Here is a 25,966-nt window from a genome sequence, read left to right on the forward strand (position 1 = left end):
GTAAATCTCGGTGGGGCAAACAAAACAAAACACTAAACAATACATGAATTGCACTATAACGGTGACAAACGGTGCCCACAAACTGTTAGGGCCTACATAAAGCTGTCCCAACAGCAGAGTCCCAACAGAGTCCCAACACCTTACCACTGCTACACCTGGCTTTCAGTGGAGCCTTGTCTGGCAGCGAAGAAAGTTAACTCAGCCTCATTTACTGCCATTTAAAAAAACATAGCTGATATGGATGACTTGTTTAAACAAATGTGGTTTCTACTGACAATTGAGATGTACAAACTATGGCATAAGGGGGCGACGAGCGGAGAAGAGGCAATCCGTAATTTCTATTAAGACATTAATGAGCGAGCGACGACGGACGTAGTCAATATAACTATTTGTTCAGCACTTTTGAAATGTACAGCGACAAAATTCAGAACATGGGCCGTTCTTACAGTGTACTCCTTGTACAACAAGTCAGAACCGTAGGATAAATAAAGGGGGCACATAAACAGACAATGAAAGCTCTTACAATATTCAATTATTACATTTCTCTAAAATAGGTTATAGGCTACCTGTGCACCACCAAGTTAGAACAGTAGGCAAAATTAAGATGTGAAAATAGACCAAATTATTAGGGTGAGGCACATTGATCGCCGTTTGGGTCTTTGCGTGTCAAAAAATATACATGTCATATAACACTATTTGACGCGCTAAATAAGCTTTTAATTTGACACGTCAAATAACACAATTCTATTATATAATGTTGTGTGTGCTGAGTGCAAGCCAAGCGCCACCACTACTATCAGTAGCACTGTCAAAACTGTACAAAAAAAGTTTGCAAATAACCACACACCTGCCACAAACGATGCAGTTTATAAGGTGCTTGTTTAAAAAAATACAAGTCATATGATTATTGTGGCAGATGTTAGTGTCTATAGCACATTTTATGTTTAGGTTTTCAATATATCACAAACTGTTTCTGCATATTGCCGCGTTGGTGAAAATTAACCAAATGATTAGGGTGAGGCACATGGGCTACTAACAGCTTTCTACACAACATACACTTAGTATTACGTTCTTAGCTACAGTATACATATCTCCATGGCATATTACATAATTTATGCAGCAGCATACAAAACATTTTTGGACTCACCTTGTGAAGGTGGCACGACGGTCCTTTGTGGGCAAATTTTGTCATCAAACTTTGTCATCAAAGTCTGGCATTCTCTGGATTTATGGTGGGAACTCGGGGAAAAAACACAGCCACTCCATTGAATATCAGGCTAGGGGTTGCTTTGCAATGTTGCAGTCAGCCACTGATTTCTTACAAACCACTCATTGTTGAATTTACGATTTCCAACTTGTTGTGTAATCTTTATGTCCAATGGCTGATGAGCACCGATACGTTTTATCTATAATTTCTCTTCATTATTTCTCTTCAAATGACAAGGATTATAAATGATTTGCCAGTAGTTTGTTGACATGATTCATGATGATGACTGCTAGCTAAGACTTTGAAAGTAAGATGTTGACATGATCAGTCCAATCAAAGCTACTGTACATATAACGTGATTTGACGTCATTTTATCTGTGGCCAATGATCTTGAGACTTGTAATATAACTCTATGGCAGGACCCTAAGGGCTGAAATTTTCGATGTCGACTCTTACTAAGGACTTAAACTTGGCGATGACATAGTGTCCCCATGAGTGATTGAACACTGAGCCAATCACAACGAAATGCTCCTATTTTCTGCTGGCTCGCCCCACCACCACAGAAAGCACTGAGCTAGGCTGAAACACCTGCATTTTGGAGCTGCCTCACTCAAGAAAACAAAAAAGAGACCATGCTTGTCGCCACTGTAGCTAAATCATGTTAGCTAAATGGTGCAGCTTTACTCACAGATTAGCAAATAATGTCACCAAAGAATCACTTTAGTCCCATGTTACATTTCCTGAGTGTAATTTCATTACGTCCACTGAATGTAACTTAATACTTTGCTTTGCTGTCTGCTAACTCCATTGCATCTTGGTAATGTTCCCCATTCCTGGAGGAATATAACCTATTTTTCCCTCCATGTGGGAGACTCGATCATTAACTTAATAACACCCATAATAACGTGCCAATAACTTTATAACTTGTCAAGTAAGACTGCTTCCTGTTCATGTGCAGAGGCCATGAGCCACTGTTGGTGCTATCTGGGATCCTTGGAACTTCCCTGCCCTTACTCTAACCATTAACCGTTTAAAATTTCAACTTCAATGGGGTATCGTCAGAGTTGGGAAATCCCAAGGATCCCATTTAGACTTTTCCCATGAGCTGCTGATGTGATGCAGCACACCTGAATGTAATGTACTTCTTATTATCAATCAGAAGTTTCTGATACTACTATTCAGTGGAAAGGAGAATTATGTGTTTTGTGACTGTACAATGGTTCTGTGTGGAAAACTACTTAAACCAACTAGCTTTGCCTGAACATCCTCCTGAGATAGCTAGCATAGCAACATGCTAGCACCAACTTGGCCTCCACTCTTATGTCATGGATTACCACATGACAATTGGCATTTTGTGTGTGTACCTTGGGTCAGGATTTTGGCTGATATGCTCATTGACTCTGCTCTGTGTGTGTGTGTGTGTGTGTGTGTGTGTGTTTGTGTGTGTGTGTGTGTGTGTGTGTGTGTGTGTGTGTTTGTGTGTGTGTGTGTGTGTGTGTGTGTGTGTGTGTGTGTGTGTGTGTGTGTGTGTGTGTGTGTGTGTGTGTGTGTGTGTGTGTGTGTGTGTGTGTGTGTGTGTGTGTCACTTGGTAGAGCTTGGTGCTTGCAACGCCAGGGTTGTGGGTTCGATTCCCATGGGGATAGTATGAAAATGTATGCTCTAACTACTGTACGTTTTCTGGGTAAGAGCATCTACTAAATTACTCAAATGTGTGTGTGCTGCTGCCCAGTGGTCACTCAGAGGCAACAAAAACACTGTTGTTAATTATTGATTGGCTTTATGTTTCTCTATGGACACCTAGGCTTCTATGCTTATATCATATCTTATCATCCAACATAGATCAACCTAATGGTCTATTAGTAGGCCAATCATCTTGTCATGTTCAATATTTATAATTTTCCAGGGTCTAATCTACTGAGTAGTTAATATAAATCATGTAAAGTATATCTTAAATATAAAGTGGTTTTCTCAATGTTGTGACTTATGCTTAATCTTGAACTTAGAGGGTACTGTGGTAGTCGTGGTAACAGCACGATATAGACCTCGTGTTTGGAAGTAGCAGGTCATTTGGATTTTGATGGGCACAGATGGAATTTTAAAGTGTGCAAATGATATGCTTTGATGTGTCAATTCAGACCGGCAGAGCTGCGTTAGACAACTCTTTCAAATGTGATGGAATCATTCGATTTCTATAGTGCCCTAGCTTTTATCACTCACATCTCCATTGGGGCTGCAGTAACCTCTACTCACACTGTAAAATACCTAGCAGCTGATGGCTGAGTGAAACGTTTACAACTGAAGTCATTGAGGGAACCCGCCCATCGATTTCATCCAGGAAGAAGGAGTTCATGGTGGTTTTATTACCTGCTGTTATTTCAATACCTCAGCCACTGCGGGAAGGGCGCGAGCGTTGAGCGTTCTCCCTTCTCTGTATGTCTGGGGCTCAGCAGGAATATTCTGCTGAGTCGCGGAGCTGTCACAAAGGGAAATTCAGCGTTCAGACCAGCGACGACCTTCCCCAGAGCCTCGTCAGATGGAAGAGTGGGTCACTGACCTCTTCAGAGGGGTTGTTGTTAGGCTACTCACTAGGCCATGTTAGATAATAGCTCCTCTCAGCGGGCGCACAGAATCACTTCAGGGCACGCAATTTATTTGTCTGATCAATTGCATTAGTATCAACAACAAAAATTCGCAAACAATATAGCTCAGTGTTTGTATTATTTATTTTATAGAGTTTTTTTTGCTCATCTTTATTAAAGGTGTCAATCATTTCAGACCTGACTGTATAGAAATAGATATATCTCTACATCTTCTTTGGGGCCACTGTAAACCTTACTCATGATTTGCATGTCTGTATATTAGTGATGGGGGAGATGTATTATTTTGGGACAATATTATATCAATATTTGACACAAAGTTTTTTTTTTACAATTGCTTCTATAGGTAGTGTTAGCTAGCGCTATCGGCTGTGGGCCTAGCTGCGCCAAAACTCTGGTATTTACCTTCTATATCTTGTTCCCCATCTTTTTTTTAAATTGTAAGCCAACATGGTTTCAGCACTTTTATTTCCCTGACTGATCAAAACTAGTTTTCTCATGGCTGGCTCTCGTCTCTCTGGTGAGCAATATGTTTGAAACATCGAATCAGAATAAAATCACAGTATCGAATCGCAATAAAATCAGTATCGAATCACAATACATACAGAATCACAATGAATATAGAATCACAGTGCATATAGAATCACCATACATATAGAATGGTGAGATTCGCCATACATTATCATGTCGGCACCTAAGTATCGAGATGATAATATCGTGAACTCCCTGGTAATTCCCAGCCCTACTATATAAGGCTCTGGATTCACCGATCTCCCATTTCCTAACCAACAGAGGATGTCTCCTGAAGGTTTGATAAGGTCTTAAACGTTACAACGTAAATGTTCCAGCTCCTTTACTGTTAGGTTATTTGTATTTGTATTTTATTGAACCTTTATTTAACTATGTGGGTTTTATTTTACTTTATTTACTGAGCTCTGATAATAATACCTTTCACCCTCTTTTCTGTCATCTCTGTTTTCCACTAAATGTGGGGCCTCAGTCTTTACTGATGGTTGATTATATGATGAATTCTCTCCCTCTCCTCTCTGTCTCTCACTGTCTTTCTCCGACTCCCTCTCTCTCACTGTCACTGTCTCTGTCTCTCTCACTGTCTCTCTCTCTCTCACACTCTCTTTCTCTCTCACTGTCTCGCTCTCACTGTCTCTCTCTCACTGTCTCTTTTTCTCTCTCTCTCGGTCTTTCTCTCTCTCTCTCTGTATCTCTCTTCCAGGTGTGAGTTTCTCTCTACATGGGGCTGAGCTCCAGTGGCAGAGCCCCCACAGACGCAGAGTTCTGCGGCCCCCGGCCCCTGGGGTTGAGGCTGCCGATTTCTTCTTCCCCCCCAACAGGTCGCCAGTCAGAATGGAGGTGTCCTTGGCTGGGGCTCCTGATTCCCCCAGCACACAGGACAACGTGCCACCCCACGGTAAGCCATTTGGCACCTCCTTAAAGGGGTACCTCAACCAAATAACATTACCATAATGTAACTGTTGTGCAGCATCTTTTTAAAGAGCAACTTTTATGAGACCAAAAAACTTGAACACTGGGTTTTCTGCTGATGTTCTGTCCAGTTTTGAAGGATGTGAAGTTGTTAATGGAGAGTTTAGAGGGGCTGAGCACTCCGTCCAAAGATGGCGACTCGACCCTGCTCGACCCCGGGACCAGTAGCATCCTGGACGACAACACCAGGACTGACCCGGCACCAGAGGTGAGAGGTCAATGACAGGTGTGTCCGTAAAGCACGTATGGTCATTGTGGGTTGAAGCTGGCTGCTGTCAGTGTTATTCTCATCCTCCTTGGGGGATCTGGAAAGACGTTTAGTCTTCTTAGGGTGAGCTCATTGGTTTCTTCCTACGCTAGTGTGATATATAACCCTTGGAAGGGCATATTTAGATATTATGCTTATGAGCAAAGCACTTTAGCTCAACCGCCTCTGTAAATGTTAGGCAGTGCTAATGGTAAAATATATTAAAGTCACTTTGGGTCAAAACAACCTTATAGTGGTTACTCCCTCCCTCTGTTTCTCTCCCCAGGTAGGGAGAAGTAGGTCCAGTGGCTTGTGCTTCAGCGATGGCAAGTGCCACATCGACTACATCCTGGTTTACAGGAAGTCCGGTCCACAGTCTGAGAAGAGGGAAATATTTGAGCGCAACATCCGGGCCGAGGGCTTGCAGATGGAAAAGGAGGCGAGTACTACTGAGTATTACAGTATATTATAGCATTAAAGTAACATAGTATTACAGTAACACTATATTATAGTATGACAGTATTACAGTAGTCACTGAAGCTCTGCCTGTCACTCATAAACCAACGCAAATGTGCTGATGGCAAGTTTCATCCTCAATCCTGTTTAGAAGGAGCAGGGAAGCAATTGTGCTGAGTGTGTGCGTGTGTGTGTGTGCTTTTGCATGTGTCTGAGTGGCTGATGCCTAGTGTGCTGACGCAGTAACATCAAGGTCATCATGTGGAGCATTCAAAGAGACTATGCCTCTTCTGCCTGTTAACTGTTCTGAGATCAGTCACAGGAAATTGATGTCACAGGAAATGATGAGAGAGAAAAGAAAATCAATATTTCAGCTGTCCCTTTCCAGTTATGAAGTCCATAAACCTCTCTACTCAAGCTAGATACATGTGTGGCTACATGATTTAGAATAGAAACATTTTCATTTAAAACATTAGATTTTATATTCTTCAAATGTTTTTATGTGCTAAGAAACTGTTCTAAGAAATAGAATCAACAGGACGTAATACTTCTAATGCTGGGTCTTTTCCCCTCAAACAGCTGTCTGTGTGCAACAGTGATGTGATCTTCCTGAAGCTGCATGCTCCCTGGGAGGTGCTGTGTCGCTACGCAGAGCTTATGAACATTCGGATGCCGTTCAGGTGGGGAGACGAACACACAGCTTTCTGTAGTTCCAGACACTCACATACATAAATCACATCGACAGACAGGTTCCCACCACACACACATTGCCTGTCTCTCTCTCTCTCTCTCTCTCTCACACACTGACTCTCTCTCGATCGATCTGTCTCTCTCTCTCTCTATGTCTCGCTCTCTCACTCTCTCTCTCACTGACTCTCTCCCTCGATCTCTGTCTCTCTCTGTCTCTCTCTCTCTCTATGTCTCGCTCTCTCACTCTCTCTCTCACTGACTCTCTCCCTCGATCTCTGTCTCTCTCTGTCTCTCTCTCTCTCTCTCTCTCATACTATGAATCTACAGTTATTTGCAATGCACTTTTATTAGATAGAATGGTGAAAGGGCTCTAGAGGGGTCAGATTCTAACACATACGAGCACCGGTACATGTGTTCCAGAGGCATAAGTGACCTAGACTGCTAGACCGCCCCAGGCCACTGCAATGCATTAATGCACTGAGATTTTTAAGAGTTTAATAGTTGATAATGTTGTGGGGGTTTTCAGGAGGAAAATCTATTACATGCATCGACGGTACAAGTTCATGAGTAGGTGAGTGCTAATTGATTTATTGATTGAATTTTGGGGCACAACCCTAATGTTAATGGTCTCTGGCTGCGTGTGATGTGTGATTTTTGGGGGGCTTTCTGTCACCATCCAGGATGGAGAAGAGAATCAACAGATTTCGAGGATGGCTGCCTCGCAAACCCATGAAGTTTGACAACAACACCCTTCCTGACCTGGAGGAGAACGAGAGCTTTACCGCCCCCTTCAGTCGCTCCAGAATACATCAGTGAGTGTGTGTGTGTGTGTGTGTGTGTGTGTGTGTGTGTGTGTGTGTGTGTGTGTGTGTGTGTGTGTGTGTGTGTGTGTGTGTGTGTGTGTGTGTGTGTCCACCACCAGTCTGGTATATGTTTTTTCCTTACTAACTTAAAGGTGAAGATGAATCAATGTCTTCCATCTTTAAACCACAGTTCTTAGTTTTAGGGTACCACATTTTTGCAATGTGAACAAATTTCCTTGTGGGTGTGGTCCAATTTTAGGGCCCTTTTTGGGGGGGGCTCACAAGCGCCCGTCGAGGCAAAATGATATAGAATGCACTGAGATGACATCAGGCCAAAGTGCTGTGCTTTTCAAAAGCTCAATAAATCCAACGGACTGGAACGATCTAGAAGAAATATGATCTAGGATCCTTTTCTCTATCTATATTATGTTACAGTTTCACCATTCACAACAAAGACACGTTCTTCAACAACGCTACCAGGAGTCGCATCGTCCATCATATCTTGCAAAGGGTCAAATATGAGGAGGGCAAAGACAAAATGGGTGAGATTGTCATCATCATCCAACACAGTTATAAATGGCCTCTGGATCATACATTTACATTGTAGTCATTTAGCACACGCTCTTATCCAGAGAGACTTGTAGGAGCAATTAGGGTTAAGTACTTGCTCAAGGACAAATTTTTCACCTAGTCGGCTCAGGGATTCGAATCAGCGACCTTTCAGTTACTGGCCCAACACTACTAACTGCTAGGCTACCTGGCACCTCTCCAAGTAGTACAAGTCCACTGCTAGATGTATTCCACGTTTGAGATACAGCATGTCTCTGGTGTGTAGAGTTATTGACGGTGTCTTCATGTTCTTGTTTATGCTCCAGGGCTGAATCGTCTTTTGAGCAATAGTTCATACGAGGCAGCTTTTCCCCTTCATGAGGTAATGCACTGACACTTCGCACATTGGATTGGAAGAGAAATATCACTTGTAGGATCTTCATTTGAGCCAGTTCGCTACAGCAGGAAAATAATCCTGTGGCAACCAGGAATGTGAATTATTATGTGGTTTATAATTATTGGACATTTTTTGTAGGGGTTGATACATTTTTCGTTAGGGCAAATCAAGTCTGATATTTCAAAGTGGAAATGACAAACTTTAGAAGCATCTTTAAAACTGAAATTCACTACAAGTTTGTATTTCCTGTCAGCAACAAGAGTAATCAAATTAAGATCCTACATCTGTAGTTATGATGGTACATAACGTGTGTGTGTGTGTGTATGTGTGTGTGTGTGTGTGTGTGTGTGTGTGTGTGTGTGTGTGTGTGTGTTAATAGGGGAGCTACAGAAGTAAGAACTCCATCCGGACGCATGGGGCAGAGAACCACAGACACTTGCTGTATGAATGCTGGGCCTGGTGGGGTGTGTGGTACAAGTACCAGCCACTGGACCTCATAAGGTACAACACTGTGTTAACACTCCTGCTCTATAAGGACATCACAGATCTAATACAATGTATTATCTGCACCTTGCAGGTTGTCCTCGATCCTGCAAGCAATACAACTTCACAAGCCACATGTATTAAAGCCACATGAATGAATCAATGAAGGAGTGAATTTACTAGATCATTAAAAACGTATGAAGCCACAACATCATTGCCATGGTGGTACATAATGACCTGTTTGTTGGCGTTTGTCTCCTGGCGGTGTTGTCAGGCGGTACTTCGGGGAGAAAATTGGTCTCTATTTTGCCTGGCTGGGTTGGTACACTGGGATGCTGTTCCCTGCGGCGCTGGTTGGGCTCATGGTCTTCCTCTACGGCTGGTTCACCCTAGACCACTGCCAGGTCAGGTAATGTGAGCTCACCTAATACTCATTGGTCGTCTTTAATTATGTTTTACCTTAGTATTTTATACATATTTTATCATTCACTATGTTTGGTCTTGTGTTCTTCCACTAGAAAAAAATACCAAACAGACGCATGCTTTACACTGGTGTAAATTTGTCCTTAGTCTGGTAGAAGTCTAATACCAATGCTATCAATGCCTTAGTCGTGTGGCAGCACTGACACAGGCTGATAAATGCAATAAGAATTGATGAGTGTATGGAACCAGGCTAAAGGTTGTCTGTGATTCTCCAGTAAAGAAATCTGCCAGGCCACTGACATCATCATGTGTCCCATATGTGACGAGTACTGCCCCTACCTGAGACTCTCAGACAGCTGCATCTATGCCAAGGTGACTTCCGTACTACCATGTAGAGTGTGTTAAACGTTTGCCCCAGACTGAGCACTGCTGACAAACATCAGGGCAGTTGTGGCTAATTCCGATCCTGGAGAGCCACTGGGTGTGATTCAAATGATTAACTAATGATGGTCATACATTTAGACCACAATTATTTTGCGTTAGAGCTGGGCTGAAACAAAAGCCTGCGTACACTGCAGCTCTCCAGGAACAGTGATTTTGTCATCTACTTTTTAGAAAAATATAGCATTTTTTGACAAACATTTACTCCAGAGCTATGCCACAGTAACATAAGTATAACACATTTAGCAAGGTAATCTTTTTACTTTACATGTTTGTCATTTAGCAGACGCTCTTATCCAGAGCGACTTGCGGTAGTGGATGTATACATTTTCATATTGGTCCCTCATGGGAATCGAACCCACAATCCTGGCGTTTCAAATGTCATGCTCTACCAACTGAGCTACACGGGACTACTTTGTGAGCTTGCTCTGGAAAAATGTCTAATGAACAGCCCTCCTTTGTGATCTTTATATAGAAATGTGACTACTGTATGTGTTTGTACTGTATTGATGTTTTCAGAAATCATTTCTCTAAGCAATTGCTATTGATCTGTTTCTTGGCTTTAGGTCACCCATCTTTTTGACAACGGAGCAACAGTATTCTTTGCTGTATTCATGGCTGTGTGGGGTGAGTTATCATTTAGTATAAATATTATAGTTCAATTTAAAACAAATCTCATTTTATTGTAAAATAAAGTTTAAGAAATAACTTGCGCAACAGTTTAATGGGTCAGCATTCCATGCACACTATATTTAAGTTTCAGTATTTACAGTGAAGTGTTACAGGGTCCTCCTCAGCATTGCACAAGATCCCAGGCAAAAGGTGTATAGGGAGAGTTAGTGCAGGGCCCAGCCTCCTCATCGTCATAGCAGCAGGGTGTAGGCAGGGAGGATTCAGCCACTTCTACGTCATAACGACAGTAAGCCGGTGGTTTCACACTCTTCAAGTCCTCTGGAAGTTGAATGACGGAGGAAGGGAATGAAAGATATGGAATACATGTGTTATTAACATTGCCTCCTGTTTAGTCAAATGAAAGGTCGCATTTCAACCTGCTTAACTTTTGATTTCAGAATGTAGTGAGATCGAAAGTGTTCAGTGGATTTGATAAAACAAAAACGAAAGTTTTTGTCAAACTACATATTTGCCATGGTCAGTTCATGGATCACTACACTGTGTCAAGGCAACATCCCTGGAATAGACCTACCTGTTGTGAGGAGCTTCCCCGTAGAGGGCAGGTTTTTAAGAGCCTGCTTTAGCCTCGTGTCAAAACTCCAGCACTTCAGCAGGCAGAACACAGCTAGGTAGAACTGCAGGCCAAAGGCCAACAGGAGCGCTAGCCAAATGAAGACCTGGGCGGCTGTGTGAGAAGACAGGTGGGGGAAAAGAGTTAGGGAGAGAGAGGGAGTGAATTAAATAAAGGAAGAGAGCAAAGCTGGTAGACTGATGTGGGGGAAGGATGATCAAATGTCTACAGTTTATCCAAAATGTCCCTGGGGAAATGGACCCAGATTAGGCCTAGCATATGTGGACAAGAGCTTCTGATGGCCAGGACCAAGCCCTTTGCCACATATAGCAAAGTAACCATACAGAGGTTGTAGACTGTAACCAGTTTGGTGGAAAAACCACTCAAAGGCAGTCCAACCTCAATATAAAAAAGCTTTATTACGAGCATGCATGCAAGGGAAAACCAATTTGACTCGCTATTTGTTCTCCACAGACATTTTATACAGACCAAGGATGGGTGGGGTGTTTCACATGCGCTTCAAATGAGTCTGGTACTTCTGCTTATCACCACGGATAGTAGACTGAGAAAGACCAATCATATCAAGGACATGTCCACTCCCCCACACATCCTGGGACAACAGGAACCATGAAAGGTTGACGGGAAATTAGAACAGGGCAGTTTAAAAACAGTTCTAAAACAGACTGATTATATTACATATCAGGGAACAGAACAACCTTAAAGACAAGACGAGGAACAGGATGACCTGTGTCTTACAGGTCATGTAAGATTAAAAATCTAATTTACTCTTCCACACCAGTCGTCTTCCATCAGTGTTCCAGAAATGTACACAATTGACCAATGGGCATGAACTATGGCTTTAATACACTGTAGATACCGGACTGTAAACTGCCCAAACACTAATCCATACTACCAGTCCTCTATTTTCCAGATAGTTCAAATGAGAAATACCAGTTGTGTAATGTATCTTCTATTCTCTCAGAGAGCTTGGTGACTTCCAAACCTCAGGCGGTGAGTGCGCTGCCAGACTGTGACTCATATTCATATTAGACTCATTAAAATAGCTGTAGTTCTTCCTTTTTCAATTATTGATTGCACTGCAAATTCAGACATTGCCTTCAGGGCTAATGGAAACCACTCTCAGAAATGTCCCTGCCGTTCATCTTTTATGGTGAGCAATTTATGGTGTAGAGGGATTTACCTTCAACATACATTGGATCAGGTATTCATTACACACTACATATAATACTGAACTGTAAGTCAACAATTTAAATTCAGTTTAACCAAGAAGAATGAATTAACCAACACAAACAATGGAGCAATACTCCAAGGTGCATTCTAGGCCACTTTCACGTGGAAATATAGCACTTGATTTATATGAGTGTGTCACCGCAAAGTATGTGATTCACTCACCCGCCATTGGCTTAGGTTCTGTGTCCCAGACCCAGACGTCTGGCAGGGAAAGGTCCAGAAAGAAGCTGTCATTCTGGGGATGGCCCATCGATCACCTCCTTTACACAGGACCAGGGCCTATCTAGACAAGACGGAGACATTAGCATGTAGTGTTAACCACAGATTGCTTAAGATAACATTTTGGTCTTGACAGAGGCTGTCATAATTATTTCATAAGAATTTGTGACAGTAGGGTATGCATGTTTCTTCAGTGTAAGTTAGTAGCTATGGTTACTGATTGCATACTTCTTCATGAGTCATGATTTTGTCATTTGTCATACTGTTCACTGTTTTGAATGGTCACGTGTTGATCAGTGGTCGTTGTTTGTGATGGCTTTCCGTAGGCTTCATGTGTACTTAAAGCTGGAATCCAGCGGTGAAACTGCCACAGCCGTTTGCGATATTAGAACAACAAAGACGTTACTTCAAACAACTAATTGTTTTTCCCTCGGATATCATTGCACACGCCAGAGAACTGCAGAGTACGTACTACGACGTATTTTTACCACGATGCTGGGTGCTCATTTCCTCAAAACAAAAACAATAACAAATGCGGGTGGGGTGTCCAGTGATGCCGTTTCGCGGATCACTTCCCTAATGTGTTATCTAACGTGTTATCTAATGTGTTAGCGAGACTCATGTATAGGTTAGTGGGGTCAAATGCAGGTCATTGTTACACTACATCTCCACAATTCATCATTCTCTTGAGTGCAATGTCTACCAAAAATATTTGTTTTATCTAACCGTTCCTTTAATCAGTCACAAATTGGCAACGTTATCTCCTTGCTACAAAAGTACAGTACTTCAAAGGTCAAATTTATTGCGTGAACTGTGCTTCACTCAAATGCATACAACAAAGTAGATCAGCTGATAACATTAAACAGTTAGGTAATACATGTTATTTACACTTCAATAGCACACTACTCTTTTGTAACAATCCCATAGCCTACTCACATTGAGTCTTTTCTTTTTGTTGCTAGAGCAAATTATGGAAAATCTACAATGTTAAACAACCTAACTGCATTTGGTGCTCATTCAACTGGTAGATTACAAGAATTTTCTGTAGTGCAATTACATTCACATTTAAGTCATTTATCTGACACACTATCCAGACACACTTATAATCATGTAGGTGCATACCAGTGGAACCACAGCTATAAAATGACAATAAAGCAAAACATTTTAAAATACATTTGAGATTAATCGAGGCTAAATAACTGCATAGGTCCTAAGATACTTAATAGAGCATGGTTCCCCAACTGGCGGCCCGTGGCCCGAATTTAGCCCGCGGGTGGATTTATTTGTCCCCCAAAGGTTTCTGAGCAAAACATTTTTGGGATTATTGTTGGACAGAAAAGACTAAAAAAGAACAATTAATCGGCTCTAAGTTTTTTTAATTTAAGGAATCTGTTCCCAAGTATTCCCATGCATAATAGAGAGACACGACGTGATCATATACTAATGCAAGCAAGGTTTTAAATTATTATGTTTTAGTCAAACATCTGTTTGGACCGTCTTTTTGCAGTCTACAAATTATTTCTAATTATGTTCTGATCCCCTGACGATCCACTCAAGAAAAAGAAATTGGCCCGCGGCTGAATCTAGTTGATGATCTCTGCAATACAGTATCGTTGGACTGCCTGTAAATAACTATAAAACTCAACCTACCTGGGTTTGTCCAGAGAGCAGTGGATCTTGCTGTTGTCCAACGCTGACTATTTCTTGGCATTCACCTACAGTAGAATACCCATTGAAATCGCTTCATTAACATTCCTCTGAAGTGTGCTCCCCTGCTGCTATCTCTGCAGAAACGTGCCTTTCCACCAAAAGAGCCCGCTAGTCACTGGCCGGCCTCATGCAACTGTCTGGAACTACTAAAACATGTGCCTTTCCATTCAGAGCTACTAGTTAAACTGATCTTAGTCCAGCCTCAGCAAAGCGATTGCTCTGATTGTCAAGTGACACACTGGTAAACAGATTTGGATGGGTTACCCATTGCCAAGGACTTTGTTCAGGAGAACCTACCCTCTCTCTCCAGTGTGGCTTGTTGGTGAAATGACCTATTGCACAGTGTCTGTCCTAAATAGGGAACTATTTTAGACAACTGAAGTAACAGGATGAATCCTGGCACCCAACAACTGTGCTGCAAAATAATTGTATTATCTGTGTAATGAATACTCAGGGAGAAAAAGGTGTAGATTCACTCGCAGAGTGAGGCAGGTGTTTATTTCACCCTCGCAGAAGGCAAGAATCGTGGTCACAGGCAGGCAATGGTCATACACAGGTAGGCAAACAGGCAGGTGAATCAAAACTAGGACTGAAGGCTATAACTGGTTCTCACAAACGAGCTAGGAAAAGGCTTAGTAGAGTCAAAATGAACAATACCTCACAAAGACACAAACAGAATGAACTGAACTAAATAAGGAGCTATGAGACCAGGTGAGCAACTAACACAGGTGAAATCAATGAACAAAAATGAAAGACAGGGCTACATTCAAGAACACAAAGAAACAGGGCTACATTCAAGAACAAAGAAACAGAACACAAGGTTGACTAAGAAAATAAATACAGAACCTTACAATCTGAATGTGGAGAACTACTTGAAGTGATAATTGAATCATTTTGAGTCATGCAAAAGAACCTTCAACTAAGAAAGCGATGGTTGAATTTAAATGGTTCCTGTTTTTAGCAGCAATGCAAGAGATGGTTGAATTTAAATTATTCTGTTTGTAATACATTGCCAACATTGTTTTATAGCTTGAACACAAGTGTACATATTTGTCCCACGTTGAATATGACACATACTCACCAAGCCCTAACAACCCTCAAACACTAACCTAGTTGTGTATTTTAGCAACCGTGTTTCTCGAGTTCTGGAAGAGGCGGCGAGCGGTCCTTGCATATGACTGGGACCTAATTGACTGGGAGGAAGAGGAGGTAAATATACTTCCATTATGATCAGCATCATCAAATTAGAAATAATCTCCCAGGCATAACATGTGTTTGTGTTGCAAGAAGATCTTTTCAGATTTTTTTTTTTTTTACATTTCTTAAAAGATTTTAACAATCATGCCATGAAGGTCCTAGGGACGTTCCACTTTTTTGAAATATACAAAATATTACAAAAGGGAGCATTGCCTTGAGATTCCCACTCGGGTTATGACTAGGGTTGCGTAGCAGGCACTGGGCTACTGAGATTCTCCACCCAAACCCAATCCCTTTTCTCAGGATAAATAACAGCAAGAAACCGGTAAATGAGTTCTATGAACAGCATGATGTGAAATTGAACTGTTAAATGATATGCCATGTCTAAATCTTCTCTAGGCTACAGCCTTCCTCTGCTATCGCATATCTGCATGATCAGTCATCAACGCTCACGTTGAGGACAGGCAGCCCGTCTCAGTATGGAGCACAGAATTTTCTATTTTTGTAATTTTTTTTAATGTTGAGGTACATTGATGTAATATTTTTTTATAAACACCCCGTTTCTAAAATGTGGGTTTTAATTGAATAACAAAAATATCTACATTCTGCCCACTTATTTTGCTTCCAAATGTGTTTGCCAGTTTTGCACATATCTAAATCTTACCGAAGCGAGGAGATACGCTAATACACACGTCGCACAACATTAAGGGAAATATTATGAAAGGTGTATATATAGGTGTAAGTCTACTAATTCATGTAAAATAGGCCTTACTACATAAAAAAAACATCAAATTCACTTGCCTTTAATTGTAACTTTGTAGGCCGCATGGCCTGCACCAGCATAATAGCTTCTCTCCCAGCTTCATGGTTTGAGCGACTTCATATAATACAGTAACACAGTCCACACTCAAAATATTAAACACTTTAAAATGACACTTCCAGTTTTGGTGGGAAATACCGGGTTACATGGGAGAAAAGGGATTTTATTATTGGGATGGAACATTTGTAAAATACCAGGAATATATTCAACCTTGGTTATGGACACTTTGCTGTGTTCTTGAAATACCCACAGTTATATGTTCTACAGCTGTTTCAAGAAAGCCAAGGAGATACGTCATGATCACTTTCCTAGAACATTTTGCAGACGTTTGTAGAACATTCTGGGAGCGTTTGTGGCTCAGCCAGCTTTCTGTGTGCTACAGGAGGAAATCCGTCCCCAGTTTGAGGCCAAATATTCAAAAAAGGAGAGGATGAACCCCATATCTGGAAAGCCTGAGCCGTACCAGGCCTTTACAGACAAGTACAGCCGACTCATCGTCTCAGCTTCTGGAATCTTCTTTATGGTAAGTCCCTGGAGTAGGTATAGTGAATATTTCATAATAAATTCATTTCAGTAGGGACAGATTCATTAAAATGGTTTGCATGTTGCCTCGTGCTTGCTGCTTGTCAAACCAGTTTCCCACTGGTTTTTGTTTGAATTCATTAAAATCTTCAGTAAGTGGCCCATGCAGGAATCAAACCCATAACTGTGATGTTGCAAGCAAGCCAACTCAAGCCAGTGAGCTATCAATCAGATTTGCCTTGTTGCTATCGGTGTGTCTGACAAGAATGTTTTATTGACCTACTTAGATCCTGGTGGTGATCGCTGCCGTCTTCGGCATCGTGATTTACCGCGTGATCACAGTCAGCACTTTTGCCGCCTTCGGCTGGGCTCTCATCAGGAATAACTCTCAGGTGGCCACCACCGGCACAGCCGTGTGCATCAACTTCTGCATCATCATGCTCCTCAATGTGGTAAGGGCTTTGTTTAGAAATGCATTTAGGATTATGAGATAAAAAAGTGGCATATATTGAGTTGAGGTCGGAAGTTTACACACACCTTAGCCAAATACATTTAAACTCAGTTTTTCAAAATGCATGACATTTAATCCAAGTAAAACGTCCCTGTCTTAGGTCAGTTAGGATCACCACTTCATTTTAAGAGTGTGAAATGTCAGAATAATAGTAGAGAGAATGATTTATTTCAGCTTTTATTTCTTTCATCACATTCCCAGTGGGTCAGAAGTTTACATACACTCAATTAGTATTTGGTAGCATTGCCTTTAAATTGTTTAACTTGGGACAAACGTTTCGGGTAGCCACAAGCTTCCCACAATAAGTTGGGTGAATTTTGGCCCATTCCTCTTGACAGAGCTGGTGTAACTGAGTCAGGTTTGTAGGTCTCCTTGCTCGCGCACTCTTTTTCAGTTCTGCCCACAAATTTTCTATGGGATTGCGGTCAGGGCTTTGTGATGGCCACGCCAATACCTTGACTTTGATGCCCTTAAGCCATTTTGCCATAACTTTGGAAGTATGCTTGGGGTCATTGTCCATTTGGAAGACCCATTTGCGACCAAGCTTTAACTTTCTGACTGATGTCTTGAGAAGTTGCTTCAATATATCCACATAATTTTCCTGCCTCATGATGGCATCTATTTTGTGAAGTGCACCAGTCCCTCCTGCAGCAAAGCACCCCCACAACATGATGCTGCCATCCTCGTGCTTCACGGTTGGGATGGTGTTCTTCGGCTTGCAAGCCTCCCCCTTTTCCTCAAAACATAACAATGGTCATTATGGCCAAACAGTTCCATTTTTGTTTCATCAGACCAGAGGACATTTCTCCAAAAGTACGATCTTTGTCCCCATGTGCAGTTTCAAACCGTAGTCTGGCTGTTTATGGCGGTTTTGGAGCCGTGGCTTCTTCCTTGCTGAGTGGCCTTTCAGGTTATGTTGATATAGGACTCACTTTACTGTGGATAGAGATACTTTTGTACCTGTTTCCTCCAGCATCTTCACAAGGTCCTTTGCTGTTATTCTGGGATTGATTTGCACTTTTCGCACCAAAGTACGTTCCTCTCTAGGAGACAGAATGCGTCTCCTTCCTAAGCGGTATGACGACTGCGTGGTCCCATGGTGTTTATACTTGCGTACTATTGTTTGTACAGATGAACGTGGTACCTTCAGGCATTTGGAAATTGCTCCCAAGGATGAACCAGACTTGTGGAGGTCTACAATTTTTTTCCTGAGGTCTTGGCTGATTTCTTTTGATTTTCCCATGATGTCAAGCAAAGAGGCACTGAGTGTGAAGGTAGGCCTTGAAATACATCCCCAGGTACACCTCCAATTGACTCAAATGATGTAAATTATCAGAAGCTTCTAAAGCCATGAAATAATTTTCTGGAATTTTCCAAGCTGTTTAAAGGCACAGTCAACTTAGTGTGTGTAACTTCTGACCCACTAGAATTGTGATACAGTGAATTATAAGTTAAATAATCTGTCTGTAAACAATTGTTGGAAAAATTACTTGTCATGCACACAGTAGATGTCCTAACTGATTTGCCAAAACTATAGTTTGTTAACAAGAAATGTGTGGAGTGGGTGAAAAACGAGTTTTAATGAATCCAACCTAAGTGTATGTAAACTTCCGACTTTAACTGTATAAATATACACACACACTGAGTGTACACAACATTAGGAACACCTAACACCTACCAAAGGACATCCAGCTACCAGCAGGCCAGTGGTTAAAAACGGGTCATTGATGAAAGGGGACAAAGGAGGCTGACACGAATTGTGCAGAGCAACAGACGAGCTCCAGTTAGTCAACTGACAGACTAGTACAACATTTGTGCCCAAAAACCCATAAAATAATGCACAACTCGTCGTACCTTGACACAAATAGGGTATTGCAGCCGACAACCTTACAGAGTTCCACTTCTTTCATCAAAAACAAGAAACTGCGGTTGCAGTGGGCTAAGCAACGAAGACACTGGAGAATGTAAAAAACATTGCCTGGTCTGATGAATCCTGGTTCCTGCTGTTTCACACTGATGTGTAACAACATTGCAGGATGGTGGTGGTGGTGCGAGGGTGTGGGGTGTGTTTTCATGGCACACATTAGGCCCCTTGATAAAAGTGGAGCAGCATTTGAATGCCACAGGATATCTGAACATCATTGCCAATCAGGTGCATCCCTTCATGGCGGCTGTGTATCCGCCTGCGAATAGATTTTTTTACAGCAAGATAATGCCCTATGACACAAGGCTAGGATTGTCCAGAAATGGTTCCACGAACATGAATGAATTCAGCTTCACTGCAGTGGCCTGCCCAGTCATCAGATCTCAATCCAATTGAGCATCTGTGGGATGAGATGGAACAAGCTATTTAGAGTAGAGATCCACTACCAGCAATTCATTGGGGAATCATTGGAGTCAACATGGGCCAGCATCTCTGTGGAATGCTTTCGACGCCTTGTCCATGACCCGATGAATTGAGGCTGTTCTGAGGGCATAGGGGGGTGCAAGTCAATATTAGGAAGGTGTTCTTAAAGTTTTGTACACTCAGTGTATATTAATGTCTATCAGTGGTGAGACCCTCATGTCGTGTGGCGCTTTTTGATATAGTTAAATACAGTTGCGCTCAAAATGTTGATAAAAATGGATCCTAACGCCCTTCAATGCCTTGACGTATCGCGTTTTAGGTACAACAGCATGAGAATCAAGAGGATCATGGAAAACAAACCTTATTAACTGGTAACCTTGTTTTTTTTCAGTTATATGAAAAAGTTGCCCTTCTGCTCACCAATTTAGGTAAGCTACAACTGTTCCTCCATCTGTAACATGCCATCCTCAGAGGTAATTACAGTCAATATAATGCAGGGGCTGTCATTTTATACACACCCTCTCTCTTTCTGTCTCCCTGTCTCTCTCTGGCTCTGTATCCACAGAGCAGCCAAGGACTGAGTCAGAGTGGGAGAACAGCTTCACCCTGAAGATGTTCCTGTTTCAGTTTGTCAATCTCAACAGCTCTACCTTCTACATAGCTTTTTTCCTGGGCAGGTGAGGAAACATCTCTACTTCATGGTGTAAATCGTAATACCCGGCTGTATTTCACACTATATTTCATAGAGATTAGTTAGTAAAATGATGTGACCACCTTTGTCAGGTTCACTGGTCGGCCAGGAGCCTATATCCGCCTCATTAACCGCTGGAAATTGGAAGAGGTGAGTGAACTTTCATGAGGCTTTTCAAATGTGTTCAACGTGGAACATTTCTAGTGGAAAGTACTCTCGTGGACAGATGCACGTAACATAAATGGTAGTAGCATCTGTCGACAGACTGTGGGATGCCACAACAAATTAGGAACTTTGTTCCAGTAGGTAGATTTTTCATCACTGATCACATCACAATTTCACAGGTGCTCGCATCTTTAGAATTTAGGAAGTGGAGGGGACATTTTGTCCCGTAGACTTGCCAGAAACTGTCTGAGAGTTTCAGTTTAGAGGGGTGGAGACTTCACTAGTCTCTTGAGTATATTTTCTAACACGTCTCCGCCCAGAACTGAATTTAGTTTATGCTGCAAATACCCAACATTTTAGTTCTGGGTGTCCCAGATTAAGTGGAAAGTAGCTTGGAACACTGTATTCTCACTCTAACCTCTGTGTTATGAACCAGAAAATTAGGGTTAGGGTGTAGGGTTACAGGATAGTTAGTTGAAGAGTTGTTGATTGAATAAAGTGTCGGCACTGTTTCCCCTTTCTGTGTAGTGCCATCCTAGTGGTTGTTTGATAGATCTCTGCATGCAGATGGGTATCATCATGGTGCTCAAGCAGACCTGGAACAACTTCATGGAGCTGGGCTACCCGTAAGTATGGCCTGGCTTAGCCAATTAGACGCAACTAGCGCCTAGCGTGTCATCTCCACCAGTCACCCCCCATGACTCTTTACAATTGGTTGTTTGTCAGGCTGATCCAGAACTGGTGGACGCGGCGAAGGCTGAGGCAGGAGCACGGCCCCAACGCCAAGGCCAGCTTCCCGCAGTGGGAGAGGGACTACAACCTGCAGCCCATGAATGCCTACGGACTGTTTGACGAATACCTGGAGATGAGTATGTGCCCTTTGACCCTGAGCCCACGTTTAAAGCAACTGTCCAATGAAAATCTCACTTTTAAAACTTAATATTCTCTTAACTCATACCCAAATAATGTTGTTGACTCATCCTATACTCGTATTTGTGGCCAAAGCATACATTGGAGAAAAAAAACACTTAAAAAAAAACAACTCAAATAGGCCGTTTAAAAAAAATGCTTGCTATTTCCACATAGAGGATGATGTCATCCTCCTGAGAAGGAGGAGCTGGCGAACCAGTGGTCTACTCATATAAAACATTTTTTAATTACCAGTATACACCCACACCTTTCTGTTGTTGGGCTACACCGTTCCAATACAGAAAAGCTGCTTTTTAACATACTTAATTACCATTTTTTGGAAGGAAAAATATTTATCTCGTATTGTAATTAATTATAGGTTATATTCCATAGAAATCTGGAACACTGGACAGTTACTTTAAACCGCAAATCATTTCTATCTCACTATCAATCAATTGACCAATCAGAAGAAATCAGTGTGGCTCGACCCATATAGACCTGTGTGAGACCTGAGTGAGCAACCAAGTAAGCCACTGCTCTGCATTGAGAGCACTGAGAATCATTGCTGTCATCATCTTGTATACAGTTAATACATAAATGCAGAAAACATAGCTAACTCCTTTGTGTAATACAGGTGTAAAAATGTGTTGATGTTGTCATCGATAGATCCTCTTTCTGTTTGTCCCATTCCCATCAGTGGTGCTTATACCGTTCTGTTTATGTTCACACACTTTGACTAAAAATGGCTCAATTGTAGACACTTTGGAATGATTTGGACATGAAATGCTAAACATGCTAATATTGGGGATATTGAGTTACATTGGTTTTTGGACAAAAATACTACAATGTTAGCATTTGGAAATTGTGGCCACTGGCCAGGTATATAAAACCAAAGGATGGATGGATGTCTAACCTTGTCTCTAGACTTCTTACAGCGTAAGGAATACAATGTGTAAATTGGGTGAACCATTTCCTTAAACAATTTGGGTAACACTTTACATGGGGTTCTTATTACTGTGTTATTATTCCTGTGAGTACAGTGTTATTATTCCTGCGAGTACAGTGTTATTATTCCTGTGAGTACAGTGTTATTATTCCTGTGAGTACAGTGTTATTATTCCTGTGAGTACAGTGTTATTATTCCTGTGAGTACAGTGTTATTATTCCTGTGAGTACAGTGTTATTATTCCTGTGAGTACAGTGTAATTATTCCTGCGAGTGTTCTTATTCCTGCGAGTACAGTGTAATTATTCCTGTGAGTACAGTGTTATTATTCCTGTTAGTACAGTGTTATTATTCCTGTGAGTACAGTGTTATTATTCCTGTGAGTACAGTGTTATTATTCCTGTGAGTACAGTGTTATTATTCCTGTGAGTACAGTGTTATTATTCCTGCGAGTACAGTGTTATTATTCCTGCGAGTACAGTGTTATTATTCCTGCGAGTACAGTGTCATTATTCCTGCGAGTACAGTGTTATTATTCCTGCGAGTACAGTGTTATTATTCCTGTGAGTACAGTGTTATTATTCCTGTGAGTACAGTGTTATTATTCCTGCGAGTACAGTGTTATTATTCCTGCGAGTACAGTGTCATTATTCCTGTGAGTACAGTGTTATTATTCCTGTGAGTACAGTGTCATTATTCCTGTGAGTACAGTGTCATTATTCCTGTGAGTACAGTGTCATTATTCCTGTGAGTACAGTTTTATTATTCCTGCGAGTACAGTGTTATTATTCCTGTGAGTACAGTGTTATTATTCCTGCGAGTACAGTGTTATTATTCCTGCGAGTACAGTGTCATTATTCCTGTGAGTACAGTGTTATTATTCCTGTGAGTACAGTGTCATTATTCCTGTGAGTACAGTGTCATTATTCCTGTGAGTACAGTGTCATTATTCCTGTGAGTACAGTTTTATTATTCCTGCGAGTACAGTGTTATTATTCCTGCGAGTACAGTGTTATTATTCCTGCGAGTACAGTGTTATTATTCCTGCGAGTACAGTGTTATTATTCCTGTGAGTACAGTGTTACAGTGTTACAAGTATTTTAGTTACTCATTGTTACACTCCAACGTAGAGCAGCACAACTCACCCTAGCAGCACCCCTAGACGTAACCGTTAGTTACGCTAACAGTAAGTACAGTGTAGCAATGACTAATTACAATGATTTGTGCGCTGCTTACAATAATAATTCACCAGTAATAAGAGTAGTGTAATGTAAATTGTTAATAAGTTGAGAGAACCTATTGGTCAGATGTGGGACACCAACTCCGCTGTCTCCGTTGTCATTTTTCCCTGATTGGCTGATTGCTTGCAGTGAACATGAAAGGTACTGTAGAACAAAATGTTGTTTACTAGTTAGGTCATGAATGCATGTGCCAAATATGTTTATTGCGCTCCTTGCCATCATATTTTACTTTGCCAGGCAAACTTCGCATGGAGAGGAGAAAGGCCATGAATATTAGCTTAGGACCTAATTACTTCTATAGAAAAAAGATTTCCACTGGGCAAAACAGTGTTCTATGAGAGGGCTGCGGGGTGGTTCTGCAGTGGGCAAAGTGCTGGTGTTAGTGGCAACTTTTTCTCCAGGCTGCCAAGACAATAACACACCTGACTACAGTCTATTGATGACTATAGATTACCTCAGAGGATGTTGATTAACCTAGCTAGTTTCTGGGTGGTGGAAAGGACCTTTCTGTCTGAGAGATTCCAGACTGAAATACAGCCTACTTGAATAAGTGGCCAGTTCATATATTAAACGTCACAAGGCTCACATAAGGCTAAAAAACACCTGTCATAAGAATACAGAATTTCGAACAATTTTTACCAGTATTACAAATGACTCGAGAATGTAATTTACAAAGTAAACACTGGTGTAAGAATGAGTGGTTATGACCCGTGTATGTCATTATTGAAGTTATCGCATAGTTAACTGAAGTATAATGCTATGCAATTCTCCATGTGAAATGTCAATATCAATCTGTAAGCTCTTCACCTTTACAGGAACGACATCCTTGAAAATGGCATGCAGCCTCTGCCAACTTCATTAACTAGGAGAGATCATTATTGAAATGTAAACATTTCACTATTTTATAATCCTCTAATACAGTCTAATATTTAAGAACTGTTGAATAAAAACCGGAACATGTTTGAACAGTAAGGACTCTAACCTGCTGTTGTTACATTCCAGAATAAGTTGATCTACATGACTGATTTATCCTCTTTGCCCGCCTGGGGAGCTGGAGGTCGAAGGTTAACCATAAACTAGCATTCGTACTGTGTTTGCTCATGTAAACCATTATATACATGCCATGTACTGTATATATGATGTTTACATTTATTTACCAGCAATGTGACTCATTAATGTCTACATAGATTTTCCACGTGAATATTGAAGGAAAATTCTGCCCCAAAACTATCTTTTGGTATTTGTTTAATTTGTCCATTGTTGACATAATCCCAAAATGTTTTGCTTGTCAGCACTCAAGTTTTCAAGATACGTAACTTTCAAAATACAGAAATCATCACTGTATGATGCATTTTGCATTATATGATGCTGCGTTTTGCATCATACGGGGATGCTTTCTGTGTTTTGAAAGTTACGTATCTTGAAAACTTGAGTGCTGACAAGCAAAACATTTTGGAACTATGTCAACAATGGACTAATTAAACAAATACCAAAAGATCGTTTTTGGGGTGGAGTGTTCCTTTAAGTATGATTATGTGAGGTATACATAAAGCAGGCACGTGTCATGTATTAATCACACAATGGCTACGTGAAGCATTTCTCCTACATGTGTTTCGTGTAGACAGATTTATGTATGACGATGCCAGATGACCGTGACATTTAGGACAATAACAGATCAGTGCAACGCTTAGGCTAGGATTCCGCGGTTGCACACAGCATGCAGCTATATCCACATGCATGTGTCACTGTTTATTTTAACCCATAATGCTATTTTAACCCATAATGCTGCATAGATCCATTATGTGGCGTCTCTGTAGGCCTTTTGAATGCTGATTTGTAATTACGTAATTACGCTCGTACTAACGTCTGTGACTTCCTTGGCGAGGCTCTTCACGAAGCACAACATCTAATGGCTAACTTTGTCCTGTGCAATGCCCACACACACTGACATACAGTAACAATTGGGACATCGAATGGTATAACCTCAAATCATATTGGCCTTTCTGAGTGAATATGGCTTTGGGGTGACCATCTGTACAATATGTAATGGGGTTTTGAATAGGGCTATTGGTGACGCTTTACTCTCGGTGTCTGTGTGTTCCAGTCTTACAGTTTGGCTTCACCACCATATTTGTGGCAGCTTTCCCCCTGGCCCCGCTCCTGGCCCTCCTCAACAACATCATTGAGATCCGCCTGGACGCCTACAAGTTTGTCACCCAGTGGCGGAGACCCCTTCCCTCTCAAGCCAAAGACATAGGTTAGGCTCATCTTCCGCTCTGACAATCCCCTACTGTAGGGCCATTTTCAAAGGAACGCAAAACATGCCATATAGACCAAATTGTTTTACGCCAACAACCGTGCCTCAGCTATTTTCACTCAATGGAACCCTATTTCATTAGTT

At 41.4% G+C, this 25,966-nt stretch overlaps 1 protein-coding gene across 3 annotated transcripts in view; it reads left to right on the forward strand.

Annotated features, from left to right (window-relative positions):
* LOC115180049 (anoctamin-4) overlaps window positions 1–25,966 on the forward strand; it is a 44,851-nt gene that overhangs the window by 16,788 nt on the left and 2,097 nt on the right. For all 3 annotated transcript variants that reach the window (XM_029741943.1, XM_029741944.1, XM_029741945.1), the window contains 21 exons: window positions 5,037–5,231; window positions 5,377–5,513; window positions 5,839–5,991; window positions 6,588–6,688; window positions 7,225–7,269; window positions 7,379–7,510; window positions 7,937–8,043; window positions 8,377–8,432; window positions 8,827–8,948; window positions 9,205–9,339; window positions 9,629–9,725; window positions 10,361–10,421; window positions 15,344–15,426; window positions 16,617–16,757; window positions 17,044–17,208; window positions 20,006–20,042; window positions 20,180–20,291; window positions 20,398–20,455; window positions 20,999–21,096; window positions 21,197–21,339; window positions 25,670–25,822. In XM_029741943.1, the coding sequence (XP_029597803.1) occupies window positions 5,037–5,231; window positions 5,377–5,513; window positions 5,839–5,991; window positions 6,588–6,688; window positions 7,225–7,269; window positions 7,379–7,510; window positions 7,937–8,043; window positions 8,377–8,432; window positions 8,827–8,948; window positions 9,205–9,339; window positions 9,629–9,725; window positions 10,361–10,421; window positions 15,344–15,426; window positions 16,617–16,757; window positions 17,044–17,208; window positions 20,006–20,042; window positions 20,180–20,291; window positions 20,398–20,455; window positions 20,999–21,096; window positions 21,197–21,339; window positions 25,670–25,822 (2,331 nt within the window). The remainder of the gene's footprint in view (window positions 1–5,036; window positions 5,232–5,376; window positions 5,514–5,838; window positions 5,992–6,587; window positions 6,689–7,224; window positions 7,270–7,378; window positions 7,511–7,936; window positions 8,044–8,376; window positions 8,433–8,826; window positions 8,949–9,204; window positions 9,340–9,628; window positions 9,726–10,360; window positions 10,422–15,343; window positions 15,427–16,616; window positions 16,758–17,043; window positions 17,209–20,005; window positions 20,043–20,179; window positions 20,292–20,397; window positions 20,456–20,998; window positions 21,097–21,196; window positions 21,340–25,669; window positions 25,823–25,966) is intronic.

The sequence above is a fragment of the Salmo trutta genome, chromosome 40, assembly GCF_901001165.1.
Source record: "Salmo trutta chromosome 40, fSalTru1.1, whole genome shotgun sequence".
Lineage (NCBI taxonomy): Eukaryota > Metazoa > Chordata > Actinopteri > Salmoniformes > Salmonidae > Salmo > Salmo trutta.